Source organism: Aythya fuligula, chromosome 19, assembly GCF_009819795.1.
Source record: "Aythya fuligula isolate bAytFul2 chromosome 19, bAytFul2.pri, whole genome shotgun sequence".
Classification (NCBI taxonomy): domain Eukaryota; kingdom Metazoa; phylum Chordata; class Aves; order Anseriformes; family Anatidae; genus Aythya; species Aythya fuligula.
Window position 1 is genome coordinate 6,008,201 of NC_045577.1, and position 18,145 is coordinate 6,026,345.

At 48.7% G+C, this 18,145-nt stretch overlaps 1 protein-coding gene across 2 annotated transcripts in view; it reads left to right on the forward strand.

Moving 5' to 3' along the window:
• Window positions 1-271: 271 nt before the first annotated feature.
• Window positions 272-18,145, forward strand: part of COL5A1 (collagen type V alpha 1 chain) — a 148,453-nt gene continuing 130,579 nt past the window's right edge. For both annotated transcript variants that reach the window (XM_032200398.1, XM_032200399.1), the window contains exon 1: window positions 272-432. In XM_032200398.1, the coding sequence (XP_032056289.1) occupies window positions 345-432 (88 nt within the window). In that variant the 5' untranslated portion in view covers window positions 272-344. The remainder of the gene's footprint in view (window positions 433-18,145) is intronic.

Genomic DNA, 18,145 nt, shown 5'->3' on the forward strand with positions numbered 1-18,145 from the left:
CCTGATTTGCTGCTCGGCTCCCAGATTGACAAACTCTTGCCTTGGGTTTAAAAGAAGAAAAGGGAAGGAGGGGAGGGGGGGGGAAAAGAGAAAAGAAAGTTTTGCGCCGCAGGAGCGAGGCAGGGGCCGGGGGCCAGCGCGGTGGAGCGAGCGCGGCAGAGCCCCCGAGAGCTTTTCGCCCATCCCATGGCTTTATAGGGCGGCTGCTCTCCGGGGGGGGTGGGTTGGCGGGGGGGGGTCCGAGCTGCTTTTTTTTTTTTTTTTTCTGGCGTGTTTTCTTTTTTTTTTTGCATTTTTTTTTCTCCCTGAATTGTCCCGAGCTGGTACCCCGTTTTTTCTGGACCATGGATACGCACACGCGGTGGAAAAGGCGCAGTTGGATACGGAGCTGCCTGCTGCTGCTGCTGGGTGCCGTGTCCCTCGGCCGGGCAGGTAAGAGGCAGGGGGACCCCCCCGGGACCCTCTTCTTTAGGCTTTGGTGGGTGCCAGAAGCGAGCCGGGGCCGCTGCGCCCTGCGAGCGGGGCTTTTGTGCGGGGCGAAGCGCTCCTGGGCTGCATTCCGGGAAAAAAAAACCCTTCAGCTGCTCGGGTCTGAATGCCATTTGTCAGGGGGCCCGTAAAAGGGGAGGAAGAAAAAAAAAAAACACCCTTAAAACAATAGTTTATTCGTCTTTCTTAAAGAGTCTGCCTGTTGCTTTTTTGTGTCCTGCAGCAAAAAGCTGGGACGTGTTGGCGGAGGCTGCAGCTCTTTATATGGCCGGGCGTGGGGATGTGTTTAACCGAGCCTCTCTTCTTGCACAGCTCTCCTCCCCGAGGAGCAGAAACTTTTGTCCACAAGTAATCTGCTCTCCTCGCCGTACATCAAAGCCCAGATCTCACACACACAAAAAAAAGCTGTGCAGAAGTTCCTGCTCGGCTCCTCAAGACGCGCTCTGCCCTCTCGCCTCGCCAGCCCGAATTTTCCGGGTTTCTCCTTAAAATCGTGGCTCCTGAGCGGGGCAGGAGGAAGTGCAGAGAAGCACCAGATGTGGAGCAGCACTGGGCGTGCAGCGAGAGCCTGGAATGTCACTTGGACAGCCAGGCAGAAGCGGGGCTGAGCGCTCGGTTTCACCAGGCGAGCGCTCTGGTTTTGCAGAGCGCGTTTCCAGAGCTCTGCTTTCCAAATGTCTGCCGTCCCCAGGGTGGATGTGAAATGCCAGAGCAGGCTGGATGGAGACTTGTGGAGCTGCTCTAAAAGTTTTGTGTGTTCTCAGGGTGTTCGCTGAGGCTGCAGTGGGCACTTGGTATTGGTGCACCGAGCTCTTTTTGAGCAGTCCTGCGAGGGGACGGCTAGCTTGTTGGCAAGGCTGCTTCTGAAATGTGAAAAGTTGGAGTCGTGCAGGGTAACTTGAGAAATGGAGTAGTGCTCTGAAGAGCAAAGAGCTGAGATGTCTGGGATTCAGCATTCATGCTCGATATTTGCGTGCTTGCTGTCTTCCCTGAGCAGCCCAGGCAGTGGGGATTGCGGGGCTGGTTCTTAGCAGGGTGAACACTTGTGGGACTCTGTGTGTAGCAGTGTGGTTGCAGACTATAGTTTCTGAGTTCCTAAAACTTCCTTAAGAAAGGTGGCATATGAGGAATGCTTTCATTGCTGGTTTGCTTGCAGAGTTTGAGCAAGATGGGGAAAATAAGTGCTGGTCAATGAATAAAAATCGCTGCCAGAAAAAGTTAACAGCAGTGGGACCTACTGCTAGAGTCTGTGTTGGGCTGCTAGAGCAGTTCTCTCTGAGAATACTGGGGTGATATTAGCTCTTGATTCCCTTTTTGTGCAGCCAGCTTGTCTGGCCACCCTGACTTTGTGTTAGTTGAAAACTGGACTACCTTCAGTCTCAACTATTTCAAAGGAAACTTTATCAAGTTCTCTTTTTTCTTTTGTCTGTGGCTGTACTGATGTTTCAGTGGTTTCAGAGCATCCCTAGGTGTATTGCCTGTCACTGTGTATCCTTCAGACAGCTTCAGCATAGGACCTAGCTCCTTTTCAAGTTAGCAGGTAACTTTTCTGGCAGTACTGGGTCCAGCCCTGGGCGGCAGCTGCAGGAAGCAGAGCTGTGCTCTGGCTGGAGCTAACGAGGTGATGGGTGGCTGGTGAGCTGTTGTAGGGCCAGCCCGTTGCTCCAAGTAATGGCTCTTGTAGTGAAAGCTTTGAGTTTTCTTAATGAGCCTCCTAATAGGGCATCAAATAATTTAAATGAGGGAGGAGTCAGATTTGGACTGGTGATGGCATTGACTAATGCTTTTTATAGCCTTTTAATCTTTCCAAGTTTTCTTGGGTTTTATTTCAGCCAGGATTGTTTCAGTTTCAGTTCAGTTGGTTTCTGTGTGTGGAGAGGTGAAGCACTTCTGTGCTCATCCTCAGCAGCAGATCCATCAGGTGTCCCCAAAGAAAGGGAGAAGAACCCAGGACAGAAGGCTTCCAGGGAAAATAGAGAAATCCCAGTGTCAGGAATGGCACGAACTGAACTGCCTCTGAACACTGCCCTTCCAGCTCACATTTTCCCATATTTTAACAGATGATGTCACACAAATCCAACCCGCAAAGTTGGAGCCTGTCTATACTTTTACAAATGCCTATAAAATTGGATTGTTTTTTTGGGTGAAAACTTCTGGAAGCAGCAGTTTCCTTTAGTGGTAGAGAAGTGTAATAATACATGGCATGCTCTTCAGAAGAAATAAAAATGCTGGAAATTATGAAGTATCCAGTTACCATCTGTTGCTTCTCCCCTTGGCTCTTCCCCAGTCATCCAGAATGAGCTAAAGAATAATCCTTATCCAGCCAGTTAGAAGTCCTTTTGTTTCATATTTTGCCAATTGAAAGCGTTGATACTGTTTTACAAGAAGAAATATGACTTTAAGCTTGGAATTGATGGCGACTCTGATTTCCAGTGTAAAACCTGGATTATGCTGTCAGTGCATTGCCAGCTTGGAACAGGACTTTCAGTTAAAAGCAGCCCAGCTGTCAGCCATGCTCCGTCCAGGGGACGGGGTGCAGGCATTTGGCTTAGGTAATTTATTATTCTTCCATGTAAGCTGGGGTCAGGATGAAATCCCTCTGCAGGCCCTTCCCTTAGAGGCAGTTTTTGAAGGCTGCTCTGGCGCTCGCCTCCCTGCAGGGCTGGATGCAGGAGCTGGTTCCCAACCCATGATCGAGGAGCTGGCTCCCAGCAGAGCTAATGGGAGTGTTGGCTCTGTGGTCCAAAGCACAGCTGCATTGCTTGGGCCATGATTCTTTAGGGATTGGGTCCCTTTTCATCCCTGCTTTTTAGGTTGTAGCTCTCTAAGGCAAAGTCTGTTGGAGATTACCGATCCTTTCTCATGTGCAAAAAGCAATGATAGCGTGGACCTCCTGCCTGCTGGCGTTGCTGTGTCAGAGCTCCACTACTGGATCCTGGCATGTAAAATGTCCTGTAAAAGCAAGAGTAAGCCAATAAAACTGGTGGTGTTCCTAGTGCATGCAGATGTTCTGCCCTAGAACAAATAGGGGGGGACTGCAAAAAGGATGTGCATCCTTTTAAATGGGTACTGACCCCTGCTTCTCACTTTTTGTTGCTGAATGGGGATGGATTTCTCAGGTTCTTACCATGCAGAATAGGATTCCCCAGTGTCTCGTGGTTACCTGTAGCTGCATGATGTGTTGTGGGCTGTGGTGATGCCTGTCCCACCTTTGGGGGTGATGCAGTGCTGTGGTTCCTGCTCTGAACTCTGCCTCCTCTGCAGCAGGACAGTGATGTGCGGGTAGAGGTGTGAGCCTGGGAGCGAGCTCAATCTGGTGTAAAAACTCCATGAGACAATTGGAAGGTGATTAAGTTTGGTGTATATTACATGTTCTTAAGTCTGTCTCCAGCTTGATCACCGTGGTCTGCTTAGTGCCTGGGCTGGCTGTTGGCAGCTCCCAAGGGAACCTGTTGAAGTGCTGTTGCTGTCTGTGTGGCAGCAGTGCTGTCTGTGATGCTCAGCACAGCAGCTCTAATTTTAAAGTACCGTTTAATTCCCTCAGAGCTCCAACACAAAAATATTTGCCGCTGTCAGCCCAGCCTGTTAATGGCAGGATGTCCTATCAACCAGCAGTGTGTCCCGGACTGCTTTTCCTCTGCCAGGGGCGATGGAGTGAGGTCCTGGTGCTGTTTGTGCCTCAAAGCTCCCCATCTGTCCCGCAGCCCGGCTTCAGGGCATGGTTTCAGAGTATGTTCTCATAACTGCTTTGAATTAGATCTGTTCTTTAAGCCAAGACAAACTATTGCAGCAGATGCTAAAAAAGCAGAAGGCACTGCCGTGGCACATATCGCTAATGCAGAGGCGTTTGGGGAAGTACCATTTATAGATGCATTTTTAGGTAATGTGAGTTTTGTCTGGACTTCTGAAATAAATCAGGGAATGCTTTCCAGGAAACCACTCCTCCGTCTGAATTTTTCTTTGTCTGTAGCAGTAAAACAAATCAGCAAATGATTTTAAGTTACGTTTTCTACTTTTGTCTTATGCCCTGATCCTTCAGGCTGCTATTTGGGTGCTGGGACTGCAGTGTGGTGTGGGGAGCGCATTGCGGGGCTGCTCTTGGAGCAGGTGGGAGCTGCATGGCCAGCTGTACTGTGCAAACATGCGATTCCCAAACTTCAAAGAAGTGTGTTATAGCAATACTGGGAGTGCTTTCACGGAAGCAGGTTGAAGATCATGTGCTTTTTGGGCTGACAAACCTTATATGGGGGAATTGGGGAAAGGGGAACAGAGGAGCTGGTGTAGGTAGGGTGTGAGGTATCAGCATGGTGCTGCTGTGGATGTAGCTGGAGGACGGAGGGACCTAGGAAGGGCTGGGGGCAAGGAGCTGAGCCCGGGGCTGTTGGACAGCAGCAGACACTGCAGGTGTAGGGGTGGCTCTTGGCCTTGAAGGGCTTTCAAAGGGTTGAGCTTGTTTGCTGGCTTGCTGCTTGGCACCTGTGTTAGAGATGGTTAGGATGGTCTGTATACGCTGGTTTTTGGGTAGAGATGCCTGGTCCAAGTGAATTGGGAAGAACAAGTGCATTTTGAGCTCCTGTTCTGTTGCAGGGTGAATTGACTTTGAGGTGTAGCGGTCCCTATGGCTGTAGAAATCCCTGCTGCATTGCATGTGATGAAGTGCCAGATTTATATTTGTATCCATGTGGCAATGTATATGCTCACCCAGTTTGCTTAGCAGGAACCTTATCCTTAGGAAGCAGCTATTCTATAAAACTAAGGAAACATTAAATTTGGGTTTTGGTTGAAAACATGATTACTTCCCCTGTGTGAAAACAGGAGAATGGAAATTCCAGTTTAAAACAAGATCATTATTTAGGAAATACACTAGAAATGAACCACAAGTTACACCTCAAACTACATTCATGTGGAGGAAGACTCTTTCCAGTGTAGGCTTCCCCTTACGCCTGTACGAAAGCCCTTACTCTGCAGGTCTGATGCAGTGATTGAGGACACTCTGGGAATGCTGAGGCCTTTCAGTCATCCGCTGGAACTGGGTCAAGTTAAATATCTTCACTATTTGCCCAACAGTGAGTGTCAGTGTCACCACAAAGGCATGCGTGCACAATTGTGCTTCCGCAGCTCAGCCTGATGATCTGCAGGGTTCCCCGAGCTATTGACACTTTGAGCTGCTTTGGAATAGAGTTGCCATATGGAAGGCAACCATCTGACCTGGATTCATGGCAGGTCTGTCCTGTACGAGCAGCAGGGCCTGGAAGTGGAGCTGTGCTGGGACCCCCTGCCTGTCCCAATGTGGGGGTCCCCCTTGGATCAGTGGTGGCTGGGGGCACCCCAAGGGAGGACCCGTGCCACAAAAGGCACTGCTCCTGCTGTGCCTGCTGATCCCGAACTTGATTTGTGCTGAGATGTGGACTTGGTTGTGTTCGTCTGGGTAAGGGCTGCTTAGTGCTGTTCTTGGCTCTTTTTTACTTGGATTTCTCTGATTATGACCCCCCACCTTATCATTACAGAGCTGTCAGGAATAGCACTGCTTTTATTCCTTGCTTTTGGGAGGGTGACTTTCTGGAGAGGTTTTAGGAGACTTCAGGACAGGGAAACCTTCCAGATGAACACTGCTGTGCCTTCTGGAGAAAGCAGCGAGCCCCACATCCACAGCAGGATGTGGTGCGGTGCCCTGTGGCAAACCAGGGGGAGCTCAAGTGTGTTTGTGGGGCTTGGTTTGGCCCTGGGGAAAGCTCTGCCCCTTGTGCAGAGTTAGCTTCTGTCAGGAGCTGCTTTGTGCCTGAGGAGCAGAATTGCTGGCGTGATTTGCTCAGGGTTTTAAGCCTCCTGATACCCATCCTTTAGCAGAAAATTACCCCGATGACCAAGACATCAAGACTGCAGAGTAGATATTGGAGAATGAGGGAGTGGGGCTACTGCATAAAAGTATTCTGCTGGTAAGAGTTAAAGCCTTCTGCAAACTGCAGGCTCCTTGGACCAGTGGCAATGAACCAAACCTCTGAAAGTGGCTAGACTTTGAGCATCAGCAGGACACGTAGCAGTGTCCTGAGTTAGCCTCACCGGCTGCGGGTGCAAACCTCTGACCAAGGTAAGCAGGGTGCTGTCCTCAGACCCTTAAGATTTCTACCTTCTGGTGTTACCTGCTTTTTTCCTTCAGCTGTTTAGGCAATGCACCCTTCCTTTGCCCTCCTGGCTTGCTTGAGAGAAGTTGCTGGGACCCTTTTCCAGCTGCAGCCTGGCTTTGGTGTATATCAAAGCTTTTTTTTTTTTTTTTTTTTATCCTTGGTAGCTCTGCTGAAGCTCACGCGGATATGTGCTGAGTTTGCAAACTGGCAGTTTTCCTTAAAATTGAGACCTTTGTGTGAAACAAACAAATCAAGAAAAACCCAATATGGGAAGAATGACTAAAACCGGAAAAAAAGTTGAGACATGAAAGAATGGAAAAATTGTAACAATCTCATGTTATGTGGAAAAAACTTAGGTTGGCAATGGGGTGTAATTAGCCATTGGGTTACTGTCGGCAGATTTCAAGGCTCTTGAAATGAAGCCTAGCGCGGAGTGAACCATCCAAATGATGCCGTGGTTTCTCTGCGGACACGTCTGGAAAATCTTTGGAACTAAAATAAATGAACTACACAAAAGGCATTTTTGAGGTTGGTTGCTCTGAGTCTGGACTCTTCTCTCCAGAAGCCAGCAGGATTCTTTGCATCATCTGGAAGCTTTCACAATGTCAAGATGTCACTTCTGAAATTAGGAAAATGATAGTAATGTATTTACAATGCAGAAGCTTTTCTTCAAGGTTGGATAAGGAGCTGGAAGGAAAAAGGATGGCTTGGGGACTGAATGAGTGGAGTGAGCTACACCAGTGCTCGTTCCCAAGCTCTGCTGCAGCTTTTCAGCCCCTGGGCAAGTCCCTTGCATTTCTGATGCCCTGGGGCCTGATCCTCTCTCCCTGCACAGAACCTGGCCTCGAGTCACTGCTGTAACACAGAAGTAAGGCTGGATGCTGATATGCCAGCAAGATGCATTTGTTTTCAAGCACTGAAATATTCTGAGCCCTTTTTCATCCCCGTGCCTCAGGTTATGTTCTCAGTTGTGGTCTGAGTTGTCTGCTTGAAAAATGCTTTTCCTCTGTGGGCTGGTCTCTTCCTGTCTAGCAACACTACTAGTGCATCACACGCTGCAAATCCAAAAAGGTTTGGGTTTTTGTCTTCAGACTTTGAACAGATTGTTCTTACAGTTTAGATGATGGGGAGTAACACAGAGCACCATGCCCTTACATCTGCTGCTCTCGATACTCTGAAGAATTGTCTGTAAGTGAAATCTGAAGGCGGTGGAGGGTCTGTTAGGCATCCACACATGCTTTAGTTTACTGGGAAGAAAAGCTTCTGGAAGCTGGAGGGATGGAAATGGAAGCAGGGTGCTGGATAGTGAGGCTGGGGCACCCTGTGGGTGTTGTGTGCTAACCCTGGGCTGTAAGGTGAGTGGATGTCAGTCTGGCACTGCCTCGGAGCTGGAGATGTTCGGCTCTTGGTGCTATAAGAAAGCAATTCCAGTGTGTTGTTACCGAATATCCCACCCTCATACAGGCCCTGGGCTGAGTGCATTTGTCCCTAATGAGTCTGGTTTGATTTCTTGTGAAGTCCCCCATGCCTGATGCTGTATTCCTTGTGATGCTCAACTCATGAGGCTCAGGGCCAACTTCCCATCTATCTGAACAGGGTCTGGCTTTCACCTAAGGAACCCAGGCACCCTATTTTCCTGGCAAGGGATGGGGTGTGTTTCAGGGGCTGTGCTCCCCTTAGGAAGCTGTGTCTTGCTGAGGATCTGGGTGACCTGTGGGGCTTCAGTGCATCTGGGTCTGTTGGCTCAGGCTGACCCTGCGTGCCATCCCTGCCTGCATCATGCTGTGCCTCTGCAGCCAGGGAGATGCTAATTCTTTCAGAGTAAATAAAGTAATAATTTTTTTTTTCCTGGCTCAGCTTTTAAGCAAACTGTTGAAAGCCCTTTTCTTCGTGCTCTGCTTTGCTGCAGCTTGCGGAGGGTGGGGGAAGCTGCGGCTCTGTTGGAAACGCTGCACCAAGTCAATGAGGGGAAACTCCTGGAGAGGAGAGGTCACTGAGGGGTTTGCTGCAGCCCCTGCTTGGAGGGACTCTCAGGAAGTTTTAGTGGCTGGATTTAGTTTCATTCATGCGTCAGCTGGGGTTTCTATTTTCTGTGTGGACATGCAGGAAAGCCGTGCTTCGGCTGAGAGCCTCGCCGGCCCCTTTTCCTCTTCCCTTCCTCCCTCCACCCCCTTTTCAGTTTCCAGGACAATACCTCGGTAAGAATTCCTTGCAGCTGAATTCCTGGAGGTGACACTGCCAGTTTCCCAGGATCTCTTGCACTTGTGCACCGTTTTATATGGACTTCTGCCAGTAGGGTACGAGCTCCTTGGGCTGCACCCCTCTGCTGTGAAATAAGCAGTGGGGTTGCATGGTCTTGGAGGGGCTCATCCTGGATGTGCTGGAATGAGATGCACACGCTGTGTGCCCTTGTCTGCTGCAGGGTAGAGAGCTGGTCCGAGGGCTGCAGTTCACCAGCTGAATAATGAGCGCATTGTTTGTATGCCCTTATTTCCAGCTTGCACCATTAAAAGTGAATAGAAAGGTCAAGGAGATGAGTCACGCTGAACACAAGTGTCATTCTGCTCAGAAGAAATGGAAAAAAAAGGAGCTTCCAAGCCAGGTGCTTCAGCTGGTGCCAGACAGCTCTGTTTCACTGTATTTTGAGAGTTACGAGATGAAATCTCAGCTGAAATCTGAAATGTTCGGGCACCTAAATGTTAGCAAGGGTCTGGAGCAGGGGTTTGGCAATTGTAGTTGCCAGGGGCTCAGAAACCAACTGCTGATGTAGGCTGTACACAGAAAAACCTGGATAATATTCTGGAAGCAGGCTTGTTGCTGCTGTACTGCTTCAGTGGCTTTGCAAAAACAAAGCTGGAGCTTGTTAGTAAGCTCCTCTTCTTTCTTGCCACTTCTAAATTAATGTGGTAACTCCTAATACTCAGGATGCTTTCCTCCAACACTTAGCAAGGCTAGCAGTGTTAAGATGCTGTCCTGGGACAATATCTCTTGAAAAGCTGGCAAGAAAAGGCATGGACTTCAAGCAGTGGGTCCTGGCTTGGTTGCTGCACCATCCTGGAGGGAAGGAGCTGCAGCATTAGAGCGGGGTGGTGGGATGTGTGAGTCCATAGGGTGCCTGGAAATCAGCGTGGGCACACCCTATAGTTTGCCCCCATCCCCCCTTTCCTGGCCTTAGTAAATGCCCTGTTATAAATTAAGCTTTTTTAATTTCCTGCCCAACAGATTGACTCGGTAAGCCCCAGGCAGCGGGTTAACCACACTGGCAGAGCACTGAAAATAGAAATGTGGCTTGGGGTTGCACTTGTGGAGGGGGGAGTGGTGGGCTGTGCATGGGTTAATGCCAAGTGGGTGGGATACGATGGGGAGTTGGCCAGTTTTCCTCTAATTGATACTGCTGGGGCAATTTCAGTAAAGGAGCAGCGGTGCCTAGGAGGCCAGAAAACAGAAGCTGGTTCAGCAGCTGTTAATGCTCATTTTAGGGGGATAGAATTTAAGTCCCAGGCTCTTGTACCTATGGGTTTCGCTTTTCACGTGGCTGAAATACTCTCCTTGGGGATCATCAGCACTTGGGCTAATTGCTTTTTGCTGTCCTGGAAAGGAAGGACGTGTGGTGTGGGGGCAGTGGTGCTGGGGCACGCACCCTGCGTGTCGTCTGGTGCTGCTCTGGTGTTTTGGCAGAACGCGAATCCTGAGAGGCTACGTAGAAATGTTTACATTTTTGATTTCTAGCCATTGGATTTTTCTGCTGTGAAATCATTTCTCTGGTGTAAAAACCGATATTCCTTCAGAAAAATAACGAAAGCCCTCGATTTGTCCTCCCCCCTCAAAGCATAGCGTTAGTAGGAAACTAAGCCAACCACTTGCCTGTCTAATGTGAGATGATTTCCACAAGCAACTTCTAAAGGATTTTGTCCAAGCTAGCTGAAAATTCAATATACATTCCATTTGATATCAAATGACGGGGAATGTGGGCTCTTCCCCTAATGATGTGATTTGACCTACAGGTGTAGTAAGGCAGGGAGGAGTTGATGGCTCACAGCTCTTGCATGGGATGGTGCCTGGTTTGTGCATTGAAGCCTTGGCTCTGATGTGTTGATATCGCGTGGCAGCGGACCTCTGGAGGTGGATGAGGTGGGTGTAGGGGTGTTTGGCTGCTGACAGGTAGGACACAGCTTGTAGGGCTGGCAGAGCTGCTCTGCACTCCCTGCTGTGACCCTGCTGGAGCTGCCATGCGGGAGAAGTGTGCTGCAGGGCAGGACCCGTGCTGGACGTGCCCGTCGGATGATTTTCCCTAAAAGATGTGAGGCTGTCCATCCTCCAGTTACAGCATCTGTTCCCTGGCCGTGTGCTGCTCAGTGTCTCGCCTTGGAAAGCTGTCGATTCCTTGAAGGATAAGGAGTGCTTGCCTGGAGCCCTGTGGCTGCAGATGCTTCTCTTAATGAGGCTGGTGTTGTTTTTCTCTTGATCCCTTTGGGTCTTCTGCTTTTTGTAACAGGGAGGGCAGATCACAAAGAATCCCCTTGTCGTTTCTGTGATCCAAAAGCGACGTGAGGGTGGGAGGAGGAAGCAGCTTTCATCCTTGTCACTGCCTTTTGGCACACGTGGGAGAGTGCTCATATAGGAAAACTGCTCGGAATGTTCTCTTGCAAGGGTTTGCAGGGATCAGGAGAGGCATACCATCACGTCGTGTACGCTTGGGGAGAAAGTCCCTCTCTCAAATGTTTAAATTACAACAATCTGTCTTTCTGCCACTGTTGGATGCTTTCCCTCCTGACCTCAGGAGCTGGGACCAGGAGGAGGAGCGTCCAGCCCCCAGTGCTTCTAACTGGCTCTGGCTTTTCTAAAAACTTCACTTCTGATTCCCTGCAGGACACAAAACAGAAAACAATAAGTCCCATATCTGCTCTGGAAACACAGATTTTCCCTGTGCTCTTGTAATTACGAGAGATATAACAGGAAGCAGGGAATCCTTCATGCACTGGAGATTATAGTCCTACAAGAAGTATAGGAAGAAGGCAGCAGGCATGCTCAACCCTTCTGCCAGAGCCCATCCAGAGGGTTAAGGCTTCTGCAGGGTCTCAACAACTGTTTTTCCTTTTTTCTCCTCAAACCACAGGTGCTCGCCCAGCAGGGTCTGACTGGGAGATGCTTGCTGGGAGCAGAGCTGAGAGTTAAGGGCCAGGCAGGATCAGCCCTTTGCTCTTCACATGGGACCTCACAACCAAGGAGCTCCACAGCTGCTGGCAAACAGTGGTGCCTTGCCCTGGGGGGTCGTGGATGTGCTGTGCCGTACCTGACCTCTGCACGCAGCCTGCAGGGGTTTACTTTGAGGGTTGAAGTCACCCCCGCGTGCCAGCTAGGATCTCACTCTGACCTTTTGGTGTCCGCACGCTGAGTTTTGCTGGGCAGAAGCAGGATTTTGGTGCTTGGCTGCAAGTCCTGCTCTTGCAGCATGCTGTGCTGCTGCGGGCATCTGCCCATGTGGGACTGGGACCCTTGGGGACCGCTGGGACCCTTAGGGACATAGCTGCTGCTGACCTGGGAAATTAAGGCAGTGACTTAGAGGGCATCATTAGGCCTTGGCCAGATGGTCTAGGGCCCTACTAGCATTGGGGACACATCCAAGTGAGAACAGACTGGCTGCTAAAATGGGCACGATTCTAGCAGCCTAGAAATAGCTGAGTCTGCCTGAGCAAAGCTGGCCACTTCAGGGTGTGTGTCTATTTATTTTTTTTTTCCAAGGATGAAGCAGAAACATCTGTTTTGCAGGGGTGGGGTGGGTGGATTTTGCCACATTATTCCAGGTAGTGGGCTGTAAGGAATGGAACCGGGGTGGGGTTTGGGGCCCGATGTACCTGCCCCTCTTGCTGTGACTTGGGTGGTTAGTGGTTGTTTGCTGATGGTGGTGAAGTGCAAATATAGTAAGTCTCCGTCAATGGTGGAAGGGCTAAAATATGTGGGAGATGAGAGCTTCTAGGAAACTTCAGATTAGGAGAATATCCCTGGACTGATTAAATGAACCAGCTTGGGGCTCTTTGCAGTTCACAGGACCCTCTGTATCCTATTGCAGAGGGGCCTCCATGCCCTTAAAGATCCCTGCTTCAGTACTGTGAAGCAGAAATTACTTTAACCTCCTTTGGGACAAAGCTCTTCATCTGCATGTTGCTAATTTAGGATGTGAAGGGATAATCTGGTATGCATGCACGACTTCTCAGAAACAGATTACTGCCTTCCTCGGTGGGCCATGGCCATATGTCTATGCCCCAAAGCGGAAAGGCGAGGGGAGAGAGGGAAGTGCATTTATTTTTTTTCCTTCTCCTGAAGGACCACTGTGTTTCTGTCCCTCTAGGAAAGGCTCTGGTTCATGTTGCAAGCTCCCCTCATTCCCCAGCTACAGGGTTAAGCGTCAGCTTTAGGATTGCAGGTCTGTGGCCTTAGGGTCACTTGGAAATCCCAGCTCCTGAGGATCTGTGAAATGAGTTTTCCTATGCTGAGGACCAAACCTGCAGATGTGCCACAAGCAATATTTGGGGGAGCAGTTCTGTCTCAATACCTTTATTTCCACTTCAGTGAGCAATGAAGAGCAGTGGCGGGGTGTCAGAGCAGGCAGGTATGTCATGTCTGTGCAATGTCAATCGACGCAGGATTAAATAAGGCATGTGGAAAATTCTTCTAGGAAGCGAAGCACGGTGAGAAATAATCACTGGAGAGCTCGGGAGGTGAAATAACCTGCTCGAGACAAGCAGCAGTCCTCATCTGTGCCCCTGGAAGCCATCCAAATGATGGATCAGCAGCCTGGGAGGAAGTGGCATACTTGGCACGGGTGAGGCTCGCAGGTCTGAGAACATCCCGCGGTGCTGAGGAAGCAGCTCTCTGACTGCACTCAGATGTTTTGTCGAGCGTGAAGTATCCCTGAGTGAATGGAAGGGAGGATGTGGGCAGGGAGCTGCTCTGTAAGGCAAAATCGTCTGTGCCCCTTGGAGAAAAGGGGTGAGGAGCCAGTGGTCGCTGGAGGGGCTGCTGCTCCGCTGAGGTCTGGCTGATTTTTCTAAATGCTTGTGAAAACAGCAGAGTTTTATGGTTGCTTGGAATGGATATGGGTTAGCTTGACCCATAATATCCTGGGTTTTAGTATGAAATTTTGTTCTACTGTGTGCATGTAGCTATGCTCTTCACCTGGAACTTACCTGCATTGGTCCTGGTGGCTTTTGGCTGAAATGGGCAGAAGGATAAGAGAAGCCAGGATGGCACTGGCAAAGGGGAGAGTTCCTTCCAAGATCTCATGGGTTTGAGTCTTGTACATAGCTGGTATTTTGTAGAATGGCTGTCTTCATGTCAAAGTGAATGGTTTTTCCCTTGCTTGCTCTGGAAAACATCTTCATGTATTTTTGAAGGGAAGAATGTAGTGCATCTTTGCTCTTCTGTAAGGATGCAATTTGTTTTCCCGTAGTTATGAAAAATCTGCCCTTCCTCTGAGCCATAGATGATGGCACATAAAACGTACACAGATTGCTTTTAAGCTGTTGAATATACCCAATGCAAGGTACTTCATTCATAGCTTGTTTTCCTGATGGAGAAAACATCAAGCGTGTTCCACATATAGATCAGTCTTCCCAAAATACGCTGATAACTCTTTCTGGCATTTGTCTCGTCTCTGGTTTCCCAAATACTTTATGTCATTTGGCTGCTGCTATTGCTCAACACACTTTTGCTCATTTGTATGATGAGTGGTGCTGGGCTGCTGTACTTATCTGCATGGGTTGGTGCCTCGATGCATCGCTTGCTGCCTTGCTCTGTATATATGTAAAAATAGCAAACATTCCTTACACACGTTCACGAATGGATGCACAAGTGATTGGAAGTGTCAGCATGCACTTTTCCAGATGGTAGAAGCATGTTCCTTCATTTACTTCAAATGTCAAACTCAATAAAATTAATTACTACCAGACTTGAACTGAAGTGATAGTGATTCGTGTCTCAGTTCCCCCAGCGTGGGGTGAAGTTGCATGCTGTAAAGAAGCAACAGCCTTCAGGAGTTAAAATGCAGTCTCTAGGCTGACTCCAGGCCCTTCTGTTGCTCTTGTCCTGTTTGTGGTTGCAGTGCCAGCATCCTGGAGCTTGCTGTGATATCTCTTGCTGCACTATAGTAAGCTCTAGCTCTACCCTTAATCTTTTGTTTTTCTGCTTGTCTGCCAGAGGATGCCTTTTTTTCCCCACTTCGTGTGCTTTGAAGTTTGCAGGCTTCTCAGGGGTAGCAGTTTTGAAACTACCTAAGCTGGGCAGGGCTGTAGAGAAATTGTTCTTGTCAGATGTTGAAGTTTCAGGGATGGGTGCTGGGTTTGGTGCCCAAGTTAGGGCAGTAAAGGACTGAATTCCAGCTTAGCAGCTCTGAGAGGATGCCAGGAGCTCTTCTGACCTCTGGAAACCAGGCCGGATGAGTCTCGAGGCAGTCCCATAGAAATCAAATCTATGAAAATCTATAGAAATCAGTAACTGTGTTAGTTCCTGGTGGCTGTTGTCTCACTCCTGTGGTTGGTGGGCATCGTGGCTGGCATCACAGCTGTCCTGCTTCTGGGAGAAGTGGGCAGAGCTCCGGTGTTTGGCATTGCATGCAGGCACTGGCCCAGGTGCAGACCCAGGAGGCTTCATCCTCATCCAGATCCTTGGAAACAACACCATGCATTTGTTTGGAGTGTTTTGTTTCCACCCTGTACTTTGTCTTATTGTCTTAAAGTCTTGTAAGGGATTTTCGAGATGATTCCCTCTAATAATCCATTGCACCTCTAAAACACCACGGTTTCTTTTAGATCATGCCCTGCAGTATTTCTGGAAGGGAAGCACTGGTCTGCCGTTTACTTTGAGGAAATAGCTGTTATCAGAGAATTTCTAATGGTGGTTAACTTGGAATTCACACCCTTGAGGTCTCCATACCTCTCCAGCCTCTTATCCCGGCCTGACACTGCCTTAGTGGCCACTTTTCCCAGTCTCTCCCAACGCTATCTGTGAAGGCTCCCTTACCTCTGGTACCCAGAGAAATAAACAGCCCTGGCTCCTCTTGCCCTCTATTGTCTCTCTCCTTTGTGTTAAGTACAGTAATGCCTCCAAGCTACCCCGGGGCTCCTCGGTTCCCATGCCTCCCCATCCCTCTCACAAAGGACCTCTTTTCTCCCGGAGTTCTGGGTGTTGTGGCTTTGCAAATGTGCCAGCGACCCTTAGCTCGGTATGAAAATAGCCCCTGCCTTTTTGTAGCTGTCACTTATTTTTGCTCTTTTAATTAGACTTGATCCTGCCTGTATTTTTTCCCTTGACCCTTCTCTTTTTACTGCAGTATGTTTCCGAAAAGCCCTTTGGCTCCCTTTCTACCTGCGGGTACCCAGCTGTGCTGGCTCACAGGCTCCTCTTTGGGCTGAGCTGGAAGTTTAATTGCAAGGCTCCAAACTTTCCTAAATATTTCCCAGTTGTGTGTTGTAAGGCTCCCCCGGGATGGGACTGCACACTTGTAGTTCGTTCAGAGTATTCTTCCATCTGTTTTTTCCTAAAGCTGGTGGCTATTTGTGTGACTCCCCCAGATACTTGTCTCTGGGTATTTTAATGCTGGTGTGATTGAATTTCAAATATTCCTGCTCGGTGGCATCTCCACCCACTCTGTCTGGTTGCTTTTCAAGTGTCACATCCAGACAAAGAAGGACCTGGAAACTCTTCTCATGCACAAATTGTCCTGTGTGGAGGCTGTGGTTCCTCTGAGTGTAGGAGAAGGATCTTCTTCTGCAAGAAATAGCATTGACTGCTGAAGTCTGACCAGAAATGTGCTGTTTTACACCATGTGGGGATCTGCCCTGTGGTACCTCCCTGATGCATAGCAAAGCTGTTTTCCCACCTCATCAATATCTCGTTAATCAAAGTCCTGTTCCTGGTGCTGATCGAAGCTTTGGCCTTTGCACAGGCACGGCATTGTCTGGGATAACATTTCCAGCTTGGTTTTCGGTGACCACCCTGGAAGTGTAAGGCTGGAGCAGCATCCCCTGGCCACCTGCCTGCCTTCCTTGTCCCAGCTGTGCTGCTGCTGGCTCTGTCAGCATGCTGATAAATCTCTCTGGGTCCAGCCTCACCCCCTGCCAAGCTTACTGACTTTTTCCCTCTGCCTTTAACTTTTTCAGCAGGCTGTGCTGCTGCTTGGAGGAGTTACCTGTGCTGGCTGCCACTACAAAGGGTGGGTGCGATTAAGGCTAGCAATATTTCCAAATGTATCTTTGGGAGCTGGATATCTTTCTGGAGCATCCAAGTCTGTCACTTTGCTAAAGTTTGACTAAATAGCAGTGGTAAAAAATAAAAATAAAAAAAAAAAATCCAGTTTAAGGCCTCTAAAGCACATGCTTAATTAACATTTAGTGCCTAATTTAGGTGATAAAGGAGAAGTTTATTGGATGGTCAAGTTGGTAATGTCTGATGTGTGGAGCTGCAGATGGACTGTCTTGATTCATCACTGATTCCTGTGACCTTGCTCCTTGTTCACTTGTGTTATCCTGCTTTTGGTAAAGAAAACAAGTATTGTAAGCCCTTAAAACAAATAAAAGGCGATGTCAAGGTAAATGTATTATACAGCAGAGAAAAACATTTAAAACGAGGCTAACGTGTCAGGGCATTGATTTCTCTGCTGCTTCTTACTTATCTGGTTTTTACCTGCTGTAACATAGCGGTGTGGGCTGTGCTTGTACTGTAGTCGGGTAGGGTGCACATCAGTACCAAGCTGCCTTTAGATGAGCTGTCTTGGATCAGTATTTGGAAGCCCAGTGCTTCCAGGGGCTTCAGAGCTTGGTGCAGAAGCTGGGTCTCATTGCTTGTAGAGCTCAGGGCACTGATGCTGCTGTTAGGTATCTGAGGAGCATTACTAGATCTTTCTTGGGGCTCTCAATATGCTGTGATTGCATTTCTGAGCATCATGCAAATGATGCTTGTTGTGTTGTGCTCCTATACAAATTTGCTTTCTGATTACCCCCCTCTTAGGGACAGCCTCCGCCAGCCTTATCACCTCGCCTTATTAAGTAAATTGCCACTGAACATATTGGGATTGTTTGAAAGCAATGTAATACACTTTCCTCGGTGGGAATAGGGCCTGGAAGAGTTGTGGGGAACATATGGCTGTGCTAGGCTTCTGCATCAAACCTTAGCTCTGCTAAGCCATTTATTTACAAAGCTGCAGTTGTTTCCCTTTGGAGAATTCAGTTGTCTGATAGAAAATTGGTCCTTTAGTGCTACCAAATATCAAACAAGGCAAAGCCTGGGTTTTAATGGCCAGCCCATCAAGTGTTGCTCTTCTGTGGTTTATTGGCTTCAAATGGAGTTTTTCCCATATAGCTGTGGGTTTTTCTTGGTCCTTGGAACTCAGACCAATTCTAGGAGCCTTTTTGGCACCATTTCAGGCTGGGGGGCACAGCAGAAAAGTGGCCTGCAGTGAGCTTAATCTTTTAGCATCTCTTTAACTTGCTATTTTTTGTCTCAAATGTGGGGAAGAGTATGTTTGGAATTAAAAT